Source organism: Rhea americana, unplaced genomic scaffold, assembly GCF_003343005.1.
Source record: "Rhea americana isolate MKP2758 unplaced genomic scaffold, rheAme1 scaffold_133, whole genome shotgun sequence".
Taxonomy (NCBI): domain Eukaryota; kingdom Metazoa; phylum Chordata; class Aves; order Rheiformes; family Rheidae; genus Rhea; species Rhea americana.
This window is the reverse complement of record NW_028185406.1, coordinates 1,135,940-1,155,060: the sequence shown is the minus strand read 5'-3', so window position 1 is coordinate 1,155,060 and position 19,121 is coordinate 1,135,940. Positions and strand designations below refer to the sequence as shown.

The 19,121-nt window shown below is 37.9% G+C and overlaps 1 protein-coding gene across 1 annotated transcript in view; it reads left to right on the top strand.

Annotated features, from left to right (window-relative positions):
• The first annotated feature begins 239 nt into the window (after positions 1-239).
• Positions 240-19,121, top strand: part of GABPA (GA binding protein transcription factor subunit alpha) — a 32,973-nt gene continuing 14,091 nt past the window's right edge. Inside the window, exons 1-5 of the mRNA XM_085297966.1 lie at positions 240-538; positions 2,878-2,978; positions 6,951-7,095; positions 9,560-9,644; positions 17,364-17,609. Of these exons, the coding sequence (XP_085154092.1) occupies positions 2,902-2,978; positions 6,951-7,095; positions 9,560-9,644; positions 17,364-17,609 (553 nt within the window). The 5' untranslated portion in view covers positions 240-538; positions 2,878-2,901. The remainder of the gene's footprint in view (positions 539-2,877; positions 2,979-6,950; positions 7,096-9,559; positions 9,645-17,363; positions 17,610-19,121) is intronic.

The following is a 19,121-nucleotide window of genomic DNA, read 5'->3' as shown; positions in this document are numbered from 1 at the left end:
GCGCGGCGCGGCCTGGCGGCGCGGCCCGTGTTTTGTTTCCGTTTCTCCGCGGCGCCGCGCGTCTCATTTCCGTTTCGGGTTCAAACAACGACGAGGCGCCGCGGGAAGGAGGGGGGAAGCGGGCGGGGTGGCGGAGGGGGAACCGGGGCCCGCCGGCGGGCTGCAGCGGCCTCGCCGGGTCGCCGCCGGCCCGGCGCATGGCGGCGGCCTCTGCCGCGGGGGACTGCGGCCTGGGGGTCCTGCTCCTTCCCCGGAGGCCTCGGCTCCTCCGGGCCCGGGCGCCGCGGCCTCGCCGGCCGGCGGTCCTACCGCTCCCCGTCGCCGCCTCGGCGGTCACGGGCTGCCGAAGACCCCGGGGCGGGGGGGGGGAATTCCTCTGGCCGCAGCCGGCGCTATCCCGCTGGGATAACAGCCAGGCGCGGGCTCGGCAGCCCGGGCTCGGCGCGAGCCTCGGGCAGCGGCTCGAGGACAGGTGTCCTCACGTTGCGCTCCTTCAGAAAAAACAAACAAACAAACAAACAAACAAAAAAGCCATCAGGTAACGCTTCTGGCCGAAAGCTTAAGGGGATATTGGTGCTTTTGTGTAGTTTGCTTCTGGTATTTGTCCGGGGCTGTGCTGCACGACTACTTTCCCCAGTTTGGATTTGCTTTCTGACTCCGGGTGCTTGATAAGGAAGAAAAACTATTAGAGACCTGGCATGGCTCCACCCCTTAGTGGTCTCTAATAGTGGCCTCTAATCCTACTCCACTGCTGATTTCCAAAAGTGAAATCTGAAAGGATAAGTTGTCTGCTTTGTTACAGAATAGTTTATATTGGTAATTATCCGATGGAGTAATAATGTGAATGGGTAGTACCAAGTGCTCCACATGCAACTGAATGCCTGTTACAGTGAGAGCTTCCTAAATTAGCACAAATATCTCCAATGGTTGTGGTTTTTAAACATTATTACTTGATAATGCATGTGAGCTCTAGTAATTGCCCCAACTTCAGAATAACCTGATAGAATAACAAATACTAATTCTGCTAGTAGAGATTGTGCTTCTCTCACAGTGCCCTGGCCTAATTCCTTGTGTCCTAAGGAAGAAAATGTAGGCTTTAACAGAATAATTAAACTTGAGGKTTAGCAGGAAGAGAAGAAGCTCCAAAGATAGTGAAGTAGCAGTAGGCTGTCATGCAGAGGGAGAAAAAGCCTTGAAAATGAGCACCTTCTCTTGCATTAGCAGAGAGGTCTGTGTCTGGCTTTATCTCATGGTTAGAATCTGTCTTGGATAACATGGAAGTCTCAGGGCTTTATATACTGAAAAAAAAACAAATGGAAATCGGCAAGCTGTAATGTGCACAATTCAAGCACAGTTCTGTATGTTCCTCGAGGCAAATGCTGCTGTTGTGGTATTGCTGCTGTGTAACACTCCTAACAGGCTACATGAGCCCTCTCATTTGCCAGTCTTCAGAGAAATCTCCAGGAAGCTTAATAATGGCAATATATGTCTTCAGTACTCTGAAGAAGAAAGCGAATGGCAGCATGTTTTGCAATTATTTATTTATTTGGCTAGTTTTAGGCAGCTGCTGTTCTTGGTCTAGCCAGGCATCTTGTGGAGAGTTTGAGAGCTGACACTTGAGGTGATATTCTGACTGTTTGTTTAGTAACTCCTGGTGAGTTCATCTGCATGCATTTGTCTAGTCCCATTTGAGCCTGCGTACACTTTCTGTGTCTGCACCATCATGTAGCAACAAGTTTCATTAGATTTTGTGTGACACATTAATTTCTATTTTAAGCTTATTGTCTGGTCATGTCATCAGGAGTCTTTCTATTCAAGTGTAAGATAGAGTAGCTAATCTTTCCTATTATTTTTCTCCAAACTGTTAATGACTGTGCGTTTTTATAATATGATTCTTCTTTCCACCCTGTCATCTCTCTTGCTGTTTTGCTGTGTGGAACCATCTTTTTCCTTTCTCTGTGTGCTGTCTGTGCCTGTGCTGCCTGCTTTTTCAGGCAGGGTAACCAGAGTAATAGTACAGCCACATAAGATGCAAGCACATTGTGTGTTTGTATGCTGCTACATTAAAGTATGCTTTCTTGTGTTTCTGTACGTTGCCTAACAATTCATCTGTTAAAAAGACAAACCACTTTTTAATAAAAAAAAATGAACAGTTACTAATTCAGATGTCCATTTAGAGTCTATTTAGAGTCTAGTCCACAGGGGACTCCAGTGTCTTACCTAGTTCTGTACACTTGCAATCAGTTTATTCTTACAATTTTTATTCACTGTGCATTGCTTTGCATTTACTGTTACTAAATTTCTTCTACCATAAGTCACTGAATATCATGATTTCTTTCTACAACTCTTCATTTTTTTCAATAGTCTTGTATTATCACTGAATTCTGTCACTGTGCACATCCGTTTCTGTAGTGACTTATGAATGGGCCAAGGAGCAGAAATTTAGCCCAGCCCTTATAAGTGTTGTTTAATTTTATAAGCAGCATCTTCCCGCCTTTCTAGGAGGGTGATATGTACCTGAATGTAAACAGCAAAATTGAAACATTTTCAAAGAGCCTTTTAAAGTTATTTGAAACCAGCCATTAAAAGTTGTAGCCAACCCATTCCAAAGGTATCTGATAAATATGAATACCTCCAAGTATAAAAGGCTTTGGGCTATGTATTTATTTCCATTTATAGTTCTGAATTTCCATTCATTTGAGTAACAGGTATTGTCATCTGTTTTGTGAAATCTGTATTAGTTTTTCATATTTTTAAGGTGGATTTTTGTAGTTAAAATGTCCAATTATTTGATTAAGTAACGTTTGATAGGACACAAGCATCATCTGATTTTATTTGTCTGTAACTTTATTTAAAATTTTTTTTTTCTKTTCGTAGCTCTGTTCTTAAGACATTTTAGCCATGACTAAGAGAGATGCAGAGGAGCTGATAGAAATAGAAATTGATGGAACGGAGAAACAAGAATGCACTGAAGAAAGGTATGTACTGTCTTTGCTTTCTAGGTTGTTGTATTGTAACTATTTTTTTTCTTTCTTTAATTGGTTTCAGATTTACGGCTGCACATACTAAGTTCAGTTATTCAGATTTCTTACTTTAGWTATTTTGTAGTGCTTAAGAGTTAGCCAGTATTAAGAAATAAGTGTTTTCTAGCTAGGCAAAAAATAGCAAGCGGAAGTAAATGGGTCAGTATGATCTTCACATTCCTGCTGTTGATTTTATTTGGCAAGAAAGCCGAAAAAAATGTGGAAGCAACATTCTGTTTTGTGTGTGCTCTCTTCCATTCTTATGTTCGTTATCTAATAAAATGGTGGTTGTAGGAATTAAGCCACTATAGGAAAGCAATATAGGGCATTGCCTTCATTTTAATTGCTTGAATTTCAAACCACTTTATCTCTTGTTGCATACTTCATAGTTTTCTTTCCTCTAACTTTAATGTCTGTCGGAATGTGTCTACAAGTACTTGCTGTGAACCTAACAGCTCCAGTATATCCTTCTGGTAGTGAAACAAGCTTCTCAGTTTCTCCAGTCATTGCTTTATTCTTACTCAAGGTCATTTTTTTCAGTACAGTAGAAATGATATTCTCTCTATATTAGAGATTATCAGGTCCACTGAAACTATAGATACCAAAGACTGATTTTCTTTGCCTTATCTACCTCAACCTAACTTTTCATCATAATGCTTCCTTCCCAATTCTCACGCTATTCTTGAAAGCTCGGAGAGGCAGTTAATGCATTGGGAAGAGATAGCTGAGGCTGTAGATGACCTACTCTTTAAGAACTTGTTTTGGAAAACTGATTCTGAACCATTTATTAGTTTCTGCTTGTCCTGAGCTCCTTATGTTTTTAATTCTTATAAACTGACTCTATCCATGTATTTTCCGATTTCCATCTGTGTACATTGAAAGAAGCCAGCTTTCATGATTGTTGTTGGGATACGAGTCCCATAAAATCAAGATTTTTTGAATGCCTGTGCCAATAATCTAGTCATTTTAATGCGTGACGGCAATAGCTTGTTGCTATTTTTTTTCGGCAAGGTTACAAGTTTTTGTAGTTTCTTCTGGTTGCCATTTGTATGCATAAGTGTATGCTGACTGTTTAGAGGATGTAGATGACTATTCTGCATGACAAGAGGTCTTTTACTCCCTCTTTGCCTACCTTCCCTTCCGCTGCCTACCTGGCAGTTGTCATTCATCGGTCAGTCACTAATTTAGTAAGTCATTAGTTTCTTTACTTCAAAATCTACCCCCCTCACTTGCATCAAGGCTGGGGTGGGTTTACCATTTGCCTGCTGCTCTGTATGCTATGGTTTTAACAGTTATTCTGTATTTATACCTGAATGTGATTTCTCCTGAAGCCCATTTATTCTTCATCAAAATTAGTGAACTCCTTGCTGACAAGAATTTTAAATTCTGAAGTAAAGACATGGACTGAGCAGTTTAAGCCTTTTCTTCTAGCACAGATACAAATGACCTGCATTTTGACTGTACTTCTCCATTGTTCCAGTCTCTCTCAACTGTTAGGTTTTTCTCTTTGATCTTTCTTGGGCCAACCTTCACTGTTTGTTCCTTCTCTTTTTATTCAGGTCTTAATTTATCCCATTGCCTTCTCAAGAGGTTCTGCTTTCAACACCGTCTTCCACACCTCCACAACTCTTTCCAACTGTCACAGAAACTTCCTATTCTAATGTTCTACCCCTTTCCTCTGTAAAATCTTCTATTTTTAATAGAGAAAGAAAGTTACCACACAATGTGCATTTCTTCCTTCACTGAGGATTTCACTAGTGCCAGCAGTGCCTAGATTTATTTAATCATTTGATGTAGAATATTATATGGTACTTAAAGACTTTTAAAAGCCTAACTAGAGACATCAGTCCTAAAATCTCAAATTTTTGGATTAATCTGGTATATACCTAGCGATTATCTGTACTGTTGGTGATCTCTCTGGCTACCTTATTGCAACCTCAGAAATTGATCTTAAAAACAAACTGCAGAGCTGAGTAATGATTATTCCACAATGTTTGACCTAACTGCAGAGACTTGGGGAAGGAAGGAAGAGAACTGTGTATCCAAGATGTGTATCCAGTGTGCTACTGTGCAGATATGTTTACCTCAGAGAATCTTTTTTCAACTCTATCGCAAGCTTTTTGCTTAAGCATTTAGTGAATTGCTTAGTCCATTCTTCAGTTAGCCCTGTTAGAAAGCTTGTTTGTGTCTGTTCAAYGGAGACTGCAGGATGCTTAGGAGACCAGAAAGGGACTACAACCACAATTCTTAAAAGGTAACATCCAGTATTAGACACAGAGGCAATCTACTGTATGGGGCATCTGAGTTGCACGTCAACCAGCCCTACAACTGCTACAGTTTGCAGTACAGCATTTTGAGAGGCTTATTTGCTAGTTCTGATTTTCCTTAATGTTGTTCTCCATAAATCTCAGGGATCATAACTGACATTTTTTTTTTCCTTATCAAGCAATTTGAAATCATAGCCTTGTTAAATAAGGTAAGTTATCCTCGCACAACACGTGCAGCTTTTCCCTCCTCTGTTAATACTGTGTATTGCTGTTTGTCTTTTAATAAAATATAATTGTTTCTTAATATATAGCATTAGTCATTTTAATTTGGATAATGGGTTTTGAGGTGAGGATGKCAGTTGCATTATGGAGAAAACAGAAGGGATTTGAGGATTAATTATGTCAATGTCTGGAAGTAGTAAAACTTTCAGAAACCTCTTGGGATYTTTTTTTAATCATCCAAGATATTTCATCAAGCTGTTTAGGCAGCATTTATAGGTTAATAATAATTTTAAAAGCTGTTTAATAACAATTTAATTTTCCCCAAATATTAGCTGTTTACTTTAAGAAGAAATAATAAGCCATTTTGGGGAGAGAGTGCAAGCAGCAGACAGATTTAAAATTAAAATCAGACCTTAAAAAGTGGTTTGCAACTGAAGAGTTTTTCTGCTATGATCAAGGGAATAAACTATCTTTGTTCCCCAGCAAAAATTATGGTTCCCCAGCAAAAAAATTGGTCTTGCCAAAATTTTGAAGAGCATATAAAATAGAGATTTTTAACATTAGGCTGACTTACTGTTGTAACTGTATAAGATTTTCCTTCATAGAATCCATTATAGAATTTGTCTGTTTATGCTCATTAATAATCCAAAAGGAATGAATAGGAAGGCAATTAACAGAAATTAAGAAAATTAACATAGGTTAGCCAAAATCATCAAAGATAAACTGCAGAGTGGCCTAATAAGTAATTGGGAGTCATGATAATAAAGCTGCACTGAGCAAGTGCAGCATGGTGCCTCATGGGAGGCATTCATTAGGAATTCTGAATGCCAGTAAAAAATTCGAAAAAGGCTTGGATATATTTCAGAAAAGCATGTTTTAATAATGTGCAGTTGTGTTCTAAGGGGAAAAGTGACATTTTAGAATGAATAGAAAACATAACTGATGTGTATGATGCCATACGGATCAAAGGTACAGCTTCTTATTTTTACAATTTGTTTTATTTTTTATGCCAAGTTCTGATAGTTGTGTTGTATCTTTATAATTAGTCATTAAATCATTTCTAGATCAGGCAAGATTTTAAATATTAGGAAATTTGAGTAAGTGATAATGAAAGCTTATTACAGTGAGATACAAAGTTCTAAGTGATTCTGAAGTGACTGAAGAGACTCCTGTTGTCTTTCTGATATGTAGAGACTTTGAAACTAGAAGGGTTTTACAACTGATCTCATCAACACAATTTTTGTGTTAAGTAGAAATTTAGTTAWTTTTTTTAGTTGCTTGTACTATTTAATGACGTAATTGGTTAATAAAACATACCTGAATTGAACTAGACTKCAGGCATTTCATGAAGCAGTTAAAGGTGGAGTTCAGTTGCCTCTAAGAAAAGCAGTGACGGTGCTGTTGTTTCATGATCTGTTGTATTCATTTGGTATTTAAGCATCGTTGAGCAAACCTATACCACAGCAGAATTTGTGAGTCAAGCTATTGACATCAATGAACCAATTGGAAATCTTAAGAAACTGCTGGAACCCAGACTGCAGTGTTCCTTGGACGCGCATGAAATCTGTCTGCAAGATATCCAGGTAAATCGAAAGATTGTGGAAAATTGCTTTCAAGGATTTACACTCTTGAGCAGCGCCTTACATCCTTAGACCCTTTCTTCCATTTGTGGAATTCATGCTTCATTTGGTATATAAATTACAATTAAGAGTATAATTGTGTCAGCTTCATCATCTTCTGACTGTTTAATATGCACACACTAACTCAATACAAATAAAACTGGAAGACTTAGTGGATCATGTGAGATCAAAGGGGCTACCCTCTTGGGGAAGGTGTAGCAGAGAATGGAGAGGGAACTCAAGCACAGAAAGACCCCTCCAAGTGAAAGAGTATCATTGTATTTCAGGAGCAYGAGGGCAACAAGAGCACTATTTATGTAAAAGCTCTTAAGGTAGCTCATATCATTTGTTGCTGTCTGAACTTCTGGGACTCTAATGTTGCTTTGAATCTCTGAACAAAGAAAGTTTGTTTTTTGTAGTTTTCAGGTGCATAGATAGAAAAACATTACACAAGAAACTTTCCATAATAATACGTTCTTGGCAGTTGAAAGCCTAAAATAGGTGGTTACTGTACTATTCCCTGACTGATGCATAATTTCAGTATAATGTACTATCTTGTGATAATTCATTTAAAGCTTTAATAGAGCTGCCATAGAKAGAAGCTTAGTAACCTTCTCTTTTGTCCTACTGTTCTTACTGATCCTTCACAGTTCTCTGGAGTATCAGAAAAATCTGTGGTATATTTAGTACAACTTTGAGATTTTCATGATTTGGATARTAGTGAAAAAGATTTAAAGTTCTTAAGGGGGAACAACCTGATTTGTAGTAAATTTTGACATAGTGAAACCTGGGAAATTACTTTCCTGTTTCTAGATCTTTGTCTTATCATTCTGATTTTTTTTTGTATTGCATAGCAATCCATTATAAATATTTTGAAAATGAGTAGTATTGCAGTATACTCTCAAAATATTTTGCATTTAACAAGGCAAAAAGGATGGTATTTTAGATCCTAGATTTTTCCAAATACCCCCCCCCCCCCCAAAAAAAAAAAAGACTTTTGACAATTTTATCCTGCATTTTGTTCCTGGAAACCTTGACAATGTTACTCAAGTACCTTATACTGTCAGAATGGGTAAGCACAAGTATGCCCCCCCCCCAAAAAAAAAATGACTTTTAAATTATGGATAAGCGGGTTGTTGTGGTCTTGTTAAAGCTTTCTTGGTATTGCTTTTGGAGTTTTCTCATAGACTGTTCAGATTGTGGTAGAATGTCACTTTCATTAGAAACAAATACAGTGGAGTTCTGGAGAAATATGTGTGTACATGTCAGTAACTTGCTGATGGAAGACAGCTAAGTTTTATTTAAGTGAGCTAAATTAATAATTAGACTTTTTCAACATTTTTTTTAAAAAAAAAAAAAAGATTCCTTACCACGCCCATCCTTCCATAGTTTTATCAAGGTTAAAAATGGTGAAAGGTAGTCTTACAGAATTAAAAAGACTGAGTTTGGTAGGCTGAAGAAATGATTTCCGGTAGAAGTTGAAGTTTTTGACATTATTCTGTGTATCCTCTGGACATCAGACAGCAAGTTCCTAGTAATTCCCAGTTATTTCTGTGTAGTGGCTGCCAATGAGATGTCATTTTAAATTGTATAATATAAAGAAGAATATAAGCACTATTTTTTCTTACATATCTGAGTAAAATATATATATATATCTTATCTGAGTAGAATAAATTGAATGATGTAATTACACTAAGGTTTTGGGGCAAAAGGGAAGAACCTTATGCAATGACAGAAAACAACTCCAAGACCACATCAGAAAGACATTAATTTAAATTGGTGTTTTGCTGCCTGTGTAGCAAGATACAAGATTTCAGAGGAAATCTGATTCTAAAGGAAAAGCCAGTTGAGTTGATTTATCTTTGATCAGCATGTGCTGGAAGGACTGCAGCAATAATATTGCTGGTTTCCCCCAAAGGAGTTTTTTTGTTTACTCCCCCACCCCGCCTCTGCCAGACTCTATACAGTCACCATCACATACTAAACAGTTCAACTATTTTACTTTGTGTTCAGCCAGGTGTTGTATTTGCAGTTAGTCAGACATTTTTGGCCTTTCCAGAAACAACAGGAAGAATGCTACTTTTAAAATGAGAATATTTATTAAGATGTTAAAAACTGAGAAAAAGAACTGTAGAAGTTTACCAAGTCAGAATACTTTCAGATGTTTCTTTAGTAATAAGATTAAAAAATGACCCTGTAAGTGAAACACCATCTTAATCAGAACAGGGTGACAAATTTCAAATTCTGTTGAGGTTCTTGTTGGGTACTATGTCTACTTAATAAAAATACTTGCACCTTTCTTTAGAAAAATCCACTGCGGACAGTAAGTATTTTTAAAGTTCAAAGGAAAGTGTTTATTGTAACTGTGAGACTAATGCATGTTTGTTTGTCTGTTTTTTTTGTTTTGTTTTGTTCTGCTTTTATCCAGCTGGATCCAGATCGCAGCCTTTTTGATCAAGGAGTAAAAACAGATGGAACAGTACAACTCAGTGTGCAAGTAATATCTAGGCAAGGTAAGTAGTTAACTTTCTCTGTTTTAGAGACAAAGTAATATTGCTGGAGTGCTTATGATCAGAATCAATCTTCTACTCTTTCTAGTGACAGTACTGAAAAAATAACTGAACCGTCACATAGATTCAGCATACCTTTTCCGTTGTATACCGTGGTTATGTATAGTAGTAATTAAAATAAATATGATGTACTGATGCTGCCTAAATGTCTCTTTCTCTTATAATAAGTTCATATCAATTTCACATCAAAGAAAAAGTATAGAGAGAGAGTCAAATAGTGGTAGTTACCTAGAGTATGAGGCTTTCATGAAGGGTGAGGAGTTGGTCATGTCAGACCAAGCATATAAGCAGGCAAACGATTTTATCTAGCTATGTGTCGGCCATGTCTTAATGAGGAGTGTGAGCTTGTGTACTTCCTGAAGAACTAGCTTACGAGAGTACGTGCASCTACCTGAAAATTGGTATGAAAGGCTGGGTTCACCATCTGTTACCTGTTTTCTTTGGATGAGAATTTGGACTAAACCATTGTGACAGATGAGTGTTAACCAGGTGGGTAGGTATTTGTTGATACATAGTCTTTGTTTGTTTGTGGTGTCAGGCACACTGGGATTTTATCTTGTTGAATCCTCAACAATTGGTAGCTCTATTTGTTGCTTTGTGCCCTGTTCTTCTTAGCCCCTTCCATATACCTATGTGAAAGAACTGCAGCCACTCACTGAGAAACTGTATATTGGACTCTGGAAACAGCTATAAGCTAATGTTTGTCATATTTTAAAGTCAACAGTGTCAACAAGTTCCTTTTGGAGTAGGATATCTTTGATTTTCTGTTTTGAGTCATGTCAGCTAAGCAGATTAGCCAAATTTAGGGAGTGTATCTGGTTTTCTTGTGGTTTCATCACAGATTAGACTAAAGAAAGCCTTTGTTTTGTTAACAGTTTTCAGTAGGACTGAGGATTTACATTTAATACTGTCAAGTGACAACTGCTAGGCTGAATTCTAAATCCCTCATATGTAACTGCTCTTAATTCATGCCCAGTAGCTTATAATGTGCAGTGCTCAGACTTCCATTTTCAGAAGGATGCAGGTGATGATAAGGATCTTTCAATAATATCCTCCATTTTTCTCCTATGTTTTCAGTATTTTTAATGTAAAACTGAGGTGCATGACCAGATAGACCAAAGAGCCCTTTTTTTTTCTTTTCTCTCTTGAAAATAAACATCTAAATATTAAATGCTTTTGTATAACTTCAGAAAAATCCTCATTGTTAGTTTTCATGCCTTGATACTTAACACTTAAGCAGATCATAAGAAAAGTGACTGTTCAATTTAAGTAAAGTGTAGCCAGGCAGTAGATCACAAAACAAATGGCATACTTTCTTACTTGTAGTGATCTGCATTGTTACTGTGACTGCAATGTCTCATTAAAAGGGGATGTTTGTGGTGGTGTTTAGAATGTGGAGCCATAGGAATAAAACAGCTTCTTATGCCACCCCGTCCTTTCCTTTTCTGTTCTATGGATGAAGTATCTGAAAGATTCTTGATTTCTCCCAAATTGACCCCACCCCAATTGTCTTACAGAATTGAGCAAAGAATGATCGGTGATGGTAATAATGATGTGCACTGGATTCTTTTATTTCCTGAGAGGCAATCTGTTATGTCAGTTGAAGTGTTGTATCAAATTTCGATTAGCTGTCTATAAATATAGAGGAATAAACAGCTGGAGTATGGTTCAGTGTAGTTATAGTGTTTTATCTGAAAGTATCATAATGGAAGTTATGACAGATTAAGTATCAGCACGAAAGTCAACAGATTGCAGTATATTTAGTAGGTGGGCTTTGCCACTATTGCTTAATGTTTTAAGGGTTGGGGGTGTGTGTGTGTGTTTGTTTTTTCCCTACAAACTTCCTTTGCTTGCTTCATTAGAAAGGCATTCTGTTGCTCCATTTTAGCTTAACTCCTTTACCTTGGTTTGAAGAATAGAGGTGTATGTTTGTCTTGCCACTGACAACACTTGTTTTGAGTGCAGCCTGGTTCTACACTGCTCTCAAATAAGTCTCTTGCAAGTATGATCTGAGTTGCATTGTATGTCAAAGAATTTGGAAGAAGCTTTAATTTTGAAGACTTCTGTAGCAAGTGTTTTGGTCTTTTTTATTCAGACACAAGTTATATCAGTAAGAGAGGCAGGATAAATCCTTCAGATATAACCATTAAAATTTTGTCATCCTTAAACTGTAAGGGTTCCTGAAGACAGTAACCATTAAAATTTTGTCATCCTTAAACTGTAAGGGTTCCTGAAGACAGGAATTTTGATGCTAGATTAGATTTTGGTGGTCTGGTAGATTTAGTCAAATATTTAGTTTGTGTACTTTCTTTACTGTAGATAGTGTCGCTTAGTTGGTAAAAATGAGCAATGGATATGAGGAGACACTGCCAAGAAGTTGAGGCTAGCTAACTGGTTGAGGTTTGTTCTTTTCAATGAACATCACTATCTATGTGGCTTCCAGCTAAAGTTGTCTGAAGTTTGATGGGTTTTTTTGAGATGTAGTTAAAATTTGTTTCTGACCCTATTTTTAGTTGCTTGCTTTGATCTTTTTTTTTTCTTTAAAAAACCAGGGTTGATAAACTTCTCAAATTGTAACTCTTGATGCTGAGTACATGGCTTAAACTGAAGTCTCTTTTGGAAGAACTTCACCCAACAGTATGTCCTGTGAAAGAAGCTGAATAACTATTTCTTTTTGTACTGCAGTAATTTTGAATGACTGTTTCATGAAAAAACATTCTATTGCATTTGTGATAAAAGACAATTTTGATAGAAGAATTGTATGTCAGCCAAAAGAGCTGCAAAACAACACTGCTTTGCAAGAAATATTGTATGGGCAACATTATAATTCTGTTAAACTTATTTTTAACTTTTTAATTTCCCGTGACTGAGAACAGTGGAGGAAGATCTGACTGGCAGTCTGTCACCTGATTAAGGAGGTAGAAGAAACAGTTTCTTCAGTAGATTAGAGACAAGGCTTGAATGGAAGTACTTACCACACTATGCAGATGAATTATAGGAGATGGAAGTACAGTTTCAAAGAGCTGGAATGAGAGCAGAGAACAAGGATCTCTGTCTGTCATTGGTTTAAGCAGTAGGAGGGGAGAGAATGCTGAATTATGTAGGTGTCCAGTATGGTTTTACTTCCTCTTTCTTGTTTGGGTGGGTGGTATATAAACTGGTAGTTTTGCTAGCCTGGCTTTCAAGACATTCAAAAATAAAACAAACTTAATTTTGTCAAGAAAGTGTTTGTAAATGCAAGTGTCTGTAGTTGCTTTGTCTATGTTGAACTCAGTTTTATCAGAGTATGTTAGACACTGCCAGAGCATTATTGCAGGGTTAACATGTCCCTGAACAGATGCAGTTCTACTTTGCTTTTTGAATGCTTGATTAAGGCAAGAGCTTAGTATCAGCAGTTTTTGCTTAGAATTTCTGAGATTTCAGAGATAAATACAGAGATTTCAGGAATAAGCAGTGGTGAACAGGCTGGAGAGTTGGGCAGAGAGGAACCTCCTGAGGTACAACAAGGGCAAGTGCAGAGTCCTGCACTTAGGGAGGAGTAACTCCATGCAGCAGTACAGGTTGGAGGTTGACCTTCTGGAGACCAGCTCTTCAGAGAAAGACCTGGGAGTGCTGGTGGATGACAAGTTGACCGTGAGCCAGCAATGTGCCCTTGTGGCCAGGAAGGCCAATGGTCTCCTGGGGTGCATTGGGAAGAGTGTTGCCAGCAGGTGGAGGGAGGTGATCCTGCTGCTCTACTCAGCCCTGGGGAGGCCTCATCTYGAGGACTGTGTCCAGTTCTGGKCTCCCCAGTCCAAGAGAGACATGGAGCTACTGGAGAGAGTCCAGCGTAGGGCCATGAAGGTGATCCGAGGGCTGGAGCACCTGCCCTGTGAGGAACGGCTGCGAGAGCTGCGCCTGTTTAGCCTGGGGAAGAGAAGCCTGAGGGGGGATCTTATCAATGTGTACAAGTACCTGAAGGGAGGGTGTCAAGGGGACGGGAACAAACTCTTTTCAGTTGTCCCGTGTGACAGGACAAGAGGCAATGGGCAGAAATTGAAGCACAGGAAGTTCCACCTGAGCGTGAGGGGGAATTTCTTCCCTGTGAGAGTGACGGAGCCCTGGCACAGGTTGCCCAGAGAGGTTGTGGAGTCTCCTTCCCTGGAGTTCTTCAAGGCCCGCCTGGATGCAACCCTGTCTAACATGCTGTAGGTGACCCTGCTTGAGCAGGGAGGTTGGACTAGATGATCTCTGGAGGTCCCTTCCAGCCTTACCCATTCTGTGATTTTTTTTTTTTTCCCCTCTGCTCTCAGCCACAGAGTTTTTTATTTGAATTCTATTATATCAACATTTGATCAGAGTAGCTCCAGTGTTTGCAGTCTGGTAGTCAAAATTAGATCTAGGTCTGTATACRATGATTTAAAATGACAAATTTCTTTTATATTTTGTTAAAGCAGTAAATAGGAAATCTCAGGGGTCTCATACTTGAGTATCACTTCAGGGTAGACTGTTTAGAATATGGAGCTATAGTTTAAATGCACTTTAAATGGGTTTCTTTAAAGAAGAAACAGGATTTTTGAGCAGAGATTATTGCACTTTTAAAGTTAGGGTTGTACAGGGGCAACACTACAAGTTTCTCATAAGAGAAAGGAACCTTTACTTATCTTAAACTATTTCTACTGCTTGGAAAAGATGCTGAATTGGCAACCCTACAGACACAAAACCTATTTGGCCACATGACAGCAGGTTGATTGTAAATATTTTCCAGAATATGACAGAGCCATAGAAATACGCGTAAAAGACCAAAATAAGGAGTATCTGGTTTGCCCATTGTATTATGACTGACAAACTGGATGTTCATTTGCTACGCTGCTGCATTATCTATAGTTTGCTGTAGAAAGCACATTTTCATTCCTTCCTTTCAGCCAGCACAATTTCTGTCCTACATCATGTGATTTKATCAGTTATATGCACATTACCAGTGGAAAGCATCCACTTATTCCATTCTGTTAATCATGTCAGCTTTTATCTCTTTAGTTTGTTGTTCCCTTAAATATCTTTGCAATTTTTCCATGCGTAGCAAAATTTTGAAGTCGTCATTTTATCCTCTTCTCCAAGTCCTATTACGAGATCTACAAATGTGAGGCCTGTTGAATGCTTTCACCTGAGCAGGACTAAGTAGGCAGTGAGGTGGAGCTATTTAGTTATGATGCTGAATGTTTTTTACCACTTCTACTTACCCCTTACCCCTTATCTCTTTTTTTTCTTTTTTTCTTTTTTTTTTCTTTCCTCCATGATTCTAGCTAAGATTGACAAGCTTACCTAGCTTATTCCCCTTTTTTGGGGGTAGAAACAGAATTTTTATTTGTGTAGTCCACAAAGAATCAGTGTATGATCTGGAGCCTGGATGTTAATGTAATACCAAAAAAAAAAAGTTCAGATCTTTCTATGTATTTCATTATCAACGAACAAAGCTCTACATTATTCTTCAGTTTGGTTTTGTTTCCTAAAATGTTGAGTTTCCAACAAATTTTAATAAGAATTAAAGCTAATTGGAAGATCAAAAATGGCACTCTTGTTGCTTTTGATTTCTTTAGTTAGTTTTGATAATGTTATAATTACAAGTATGATATTGTGCTAGACAGATCTAATATTAATATTAAATGCAACCAAGTGAATAGAGTCTGCCTCTGCTTGTCTATATTTCTTGTTTGGGAAGGTTAAATGGGAGTACAGTGACAAAATTTGGACTATTATGCTTCAAATATTATTTGGAGAACTTCTGTCTTTCTGAATTAAACAGTCAAGAGTAGGATGGGTTCCAGATGTGCTCTGTGTGTGTATGTGTTTGTTTGGTTTTTGATTTTGTTTAGCTCCAGTGATTTATTTGTGTTTTTTTTTTTTGTGAGTTCTTTATTTTCTCTTTGAATAGAATTCATCCAGAAGACTTCACTGTGTGTCACTGCGGAGAATAGTCTTTTTACTGGAAAGTGTAGCATTTCTGTTCAGCATTTGCCTTGCATCTTCAGGAAATTTCTGATCAAGGAAAAAAATAAACCTTTTATTGAATCGGAATGTCTACAATCACTAAGTATTTCTTAAGTAACATTTGTGACAAGAATGAAACACTAAACAATAGCTGTAACAGCAAAATAGTGGTTTTACCACCAGTGTTGTAGTACCAGAGTTGTTTTTCCTTTTTTGCCCCATGTGTCTTGCAAGTTTGTGTAGAAAGCTGCAGGCTGAATAAACTGTACTTACTATCTTTGTACTGTTCTCTTTGTCATTTTTGTCAAGCTGAATTCATTAAAATCAATAGGAGTTCTTGTCTGAAAAAGACTTTATTAGTTCTTATGGAAGTGCTACTTCTATTTTTCCTCCTAAACTGGGAATAGATTGTGTTTTTTAGCTTTTATAACAGTATCACCTCCAGAACCAATCTTGTTGTGTTAAGCTTTAATATAGATTAGACAGCAGGGGTGTGAAGTATCTTACGGCACAAGATCAAACTGAAATTGTTCTGGTTGTGCAATGTCCTGCAAAGCTTGCCAAACAAATGTCTAGCCCTAGTCAAGGTTTTCAAAGTCATATTGAATTTCAAGAATTCTACAGATTTTTGCAGAATAGTAGAGGTTGGAAGACAACTCTGAGGATTGCCTTGTCCAGTCCCTCTGCTCAAGCAGTGTCAGCCACAGCATGTTGCCCAGGACTCTGCCTACTTGAGTTTTGAGTGTTACCAAAGATAAAGATACCCTTCAAGGATTTTCCCAGAAGTGTTGAAGGAAGGTGCAGATATATTTGACAGAGATCTAATGAAGTACAGTTGTTCTTGGTATTACGATGGAAATAAGCAACCTGTATGCCACAAAAGTGGAAAGAAATTATTTCTATTTAGTATATTATGACATTTGAGTTGGGGAGGGAGCAGTGAGGAGGTATCTGTCACAGGACTGGAAAAATCCAAGTGTTGTCAGRTTTGGTGAGGTACGAGTAGGGCAAAATGCCACCTTAGAAGACCACAGAGATGGCAATGCTACTAATGCTTTATATCACTATTGAATGCTTTCTTCATTACTGCACAATATGGACATATGCAGCAGAGCTGGAAGATGTCTTAAGTGACTGACATCAAACCACAAAATAAAGAGCTGATAAAGCTAAATTAAAATCAATCTAAAGTGTACTCTATTAAATACACTGCCTCATGCAGGACATTTTGAACAACAATGTGAACTTGTGTATGTAGGCTCCAGAGAAAGTGGAGAAACATCGTAAAGATTGAAACTAACACCTGTTAGTTGGAGAAGAGAGGCAAGTACTTCTCTTTTTCTCCTGATACACACTATTTCCTTTCTAAAGAACAAGTGTTTTGTTCAACATAGGGATGTACAGAGCATCTTGTTCAAAATCGATAAGTGAAAAGGATCACCTATCTAGAATATGAAGCTAGAACATTGGGGAAGGAAAGAAGGGACATCGTGGTGTTCACTTGTAGAGTATGTACTTGAAAGTAGGTACTTTAGGAAATTTGAACACTTACAGAAATTAGATGACATTTCTTTTGTGTCATGCTTCTTTCCKAAGTTTACTAATGCTTTCTAATCGGCAAGTTTTAAAACAATATTTATCTATTATATTTGCATTGTTATCTTTAACTTTTATGTTTGTTCTCCCTACATCTAGGGATAGAGCCCAAATTAAACATCCTTGAGATTGTAAAGCCTGTGGAGACTGTGGAAGTAGTGATTGATCCAGATGCTCATCATGCTGAGGCTGAAGCTCACCTTGTTGAAGAAGCTCAAGTGATAACCTTGGATGGAACAAAACATATAACAACAATTTCCGACGAGACCTCTGAACAAGTGACACGATGGGCTGCAGCGTTGGAAGGCTATCGAAAGGAGCAAGAGCGCCTTGGAATTCCCTATGGTACTTACTACATTATTCTGTGTGTGTGTGTTTGTGTGTGTACATGTGTGTATGGGGAGGGGAATGCTCTTTTTTTGTTTGGAAGTTTGCATTTTTTAATAAATGAGCATTACTTAACATTGATTAGATAATTATAACTACTCTGGTACCTCAGAGAAGGCTTCTTATGGTTTGCAGATATTTCTGTAAAAAAGCAGGCTAGAGAGAGATAGTAAAACTATTAGAAACATTGATTCTAAAATAGTGCTGTTTGTTCCACAACTTCCCTGTAATTGGAGTTTTTAGAAATCATTTTTCTTATTCCTCTCTTTTAAAAATGTGTATGTTATTGGTAAAACTCTCCAAATATAGATAAGAATTTGAAAAGTACTCAGGACTTGGGAGGAATTTAACCTAAAGATGCAGCGACGAACTATTTGGTAGGCTGCAGAAAGTTGAGCACGTTGTAAAACTGGATTTTGCATGGAGAGCAAAATGGCTTGAACACAGTGGAAAAACATGATTCAGAATCGATTGTAAAGATACCTGTATCTTTACCTGAAGATACRTATCACTTATCTGGATGTAAAGTAAATCGTAACCACTTTTGATCTAGTGTTGTTGCCACTGAACAGGTTACTAATTTCTTGTTATCAAAAGWAGTCTTTTAAGTGCATGTTCAAGATAGATCTAAAACTGCAGTTACAGCTCAATATTGAATTCAGGAACTTACACAACTGAGTTGCTTTTTGTGAATCTCTGAAATATACTGTCAAGTTATGTCCAGCACRTGAAGCTGTACTACGTTTTGCCGAACTGGAGTATGTTTGGCAAAGGGGGTACTTGAAAGTGATTTAAAAAATGCCAGTGAAGTCACAGGACACGTAATAGGTTAAAAATGTTGCCAAATTATTTTTGATAATTAAAGCAATGGCTTTATATTGCTTTTTGATCTCTGGGCAAGCGTTTCCAAAATAGCTTTTGTCATGTCTATTAATAAAGGATGTGATGCAGAATGCTTTTAGGGATGTCATATATGCATTATCAAAAGTCCATGAAATCTGTCTGCATGCTCTCCCATTAATACAAGAAGAAATTTGTTTAAGACCACAATGTTATGGCGTTAATTAATGTGAATAAATTTTACTAAATTTGCTGCCTGACTTTAAAAAGAACAGAAAACTCACCTAGTTGTGGCTTTAGAGGTTTACTGTTTTGTGTCATGGGAATGCAGTTCCCCTAGGAAAATCATTCTAGTGATTCTAGACAAACCGTAATCTTCATTTGATATCAGAAAAATGTGTTGGACTGTCTGTCTGTCCATAGCATGCACTTGAGTTGAAATGAGGCACTACTAAGTTGTATACTGTGATGCAGTCAGAAGTTCCTGAAAATATAAAATGCTCTTAAAACTTTTGTGTAGTCCTCAAAAAATTAGGTTGTTTTTTTTTTTTTAACAATTATAAACATTTTGGAGCTACTGGAGAGAGTCCAGCGTAGGGCTACGAAGATGAGCCGAGGGCTGGAGCACCT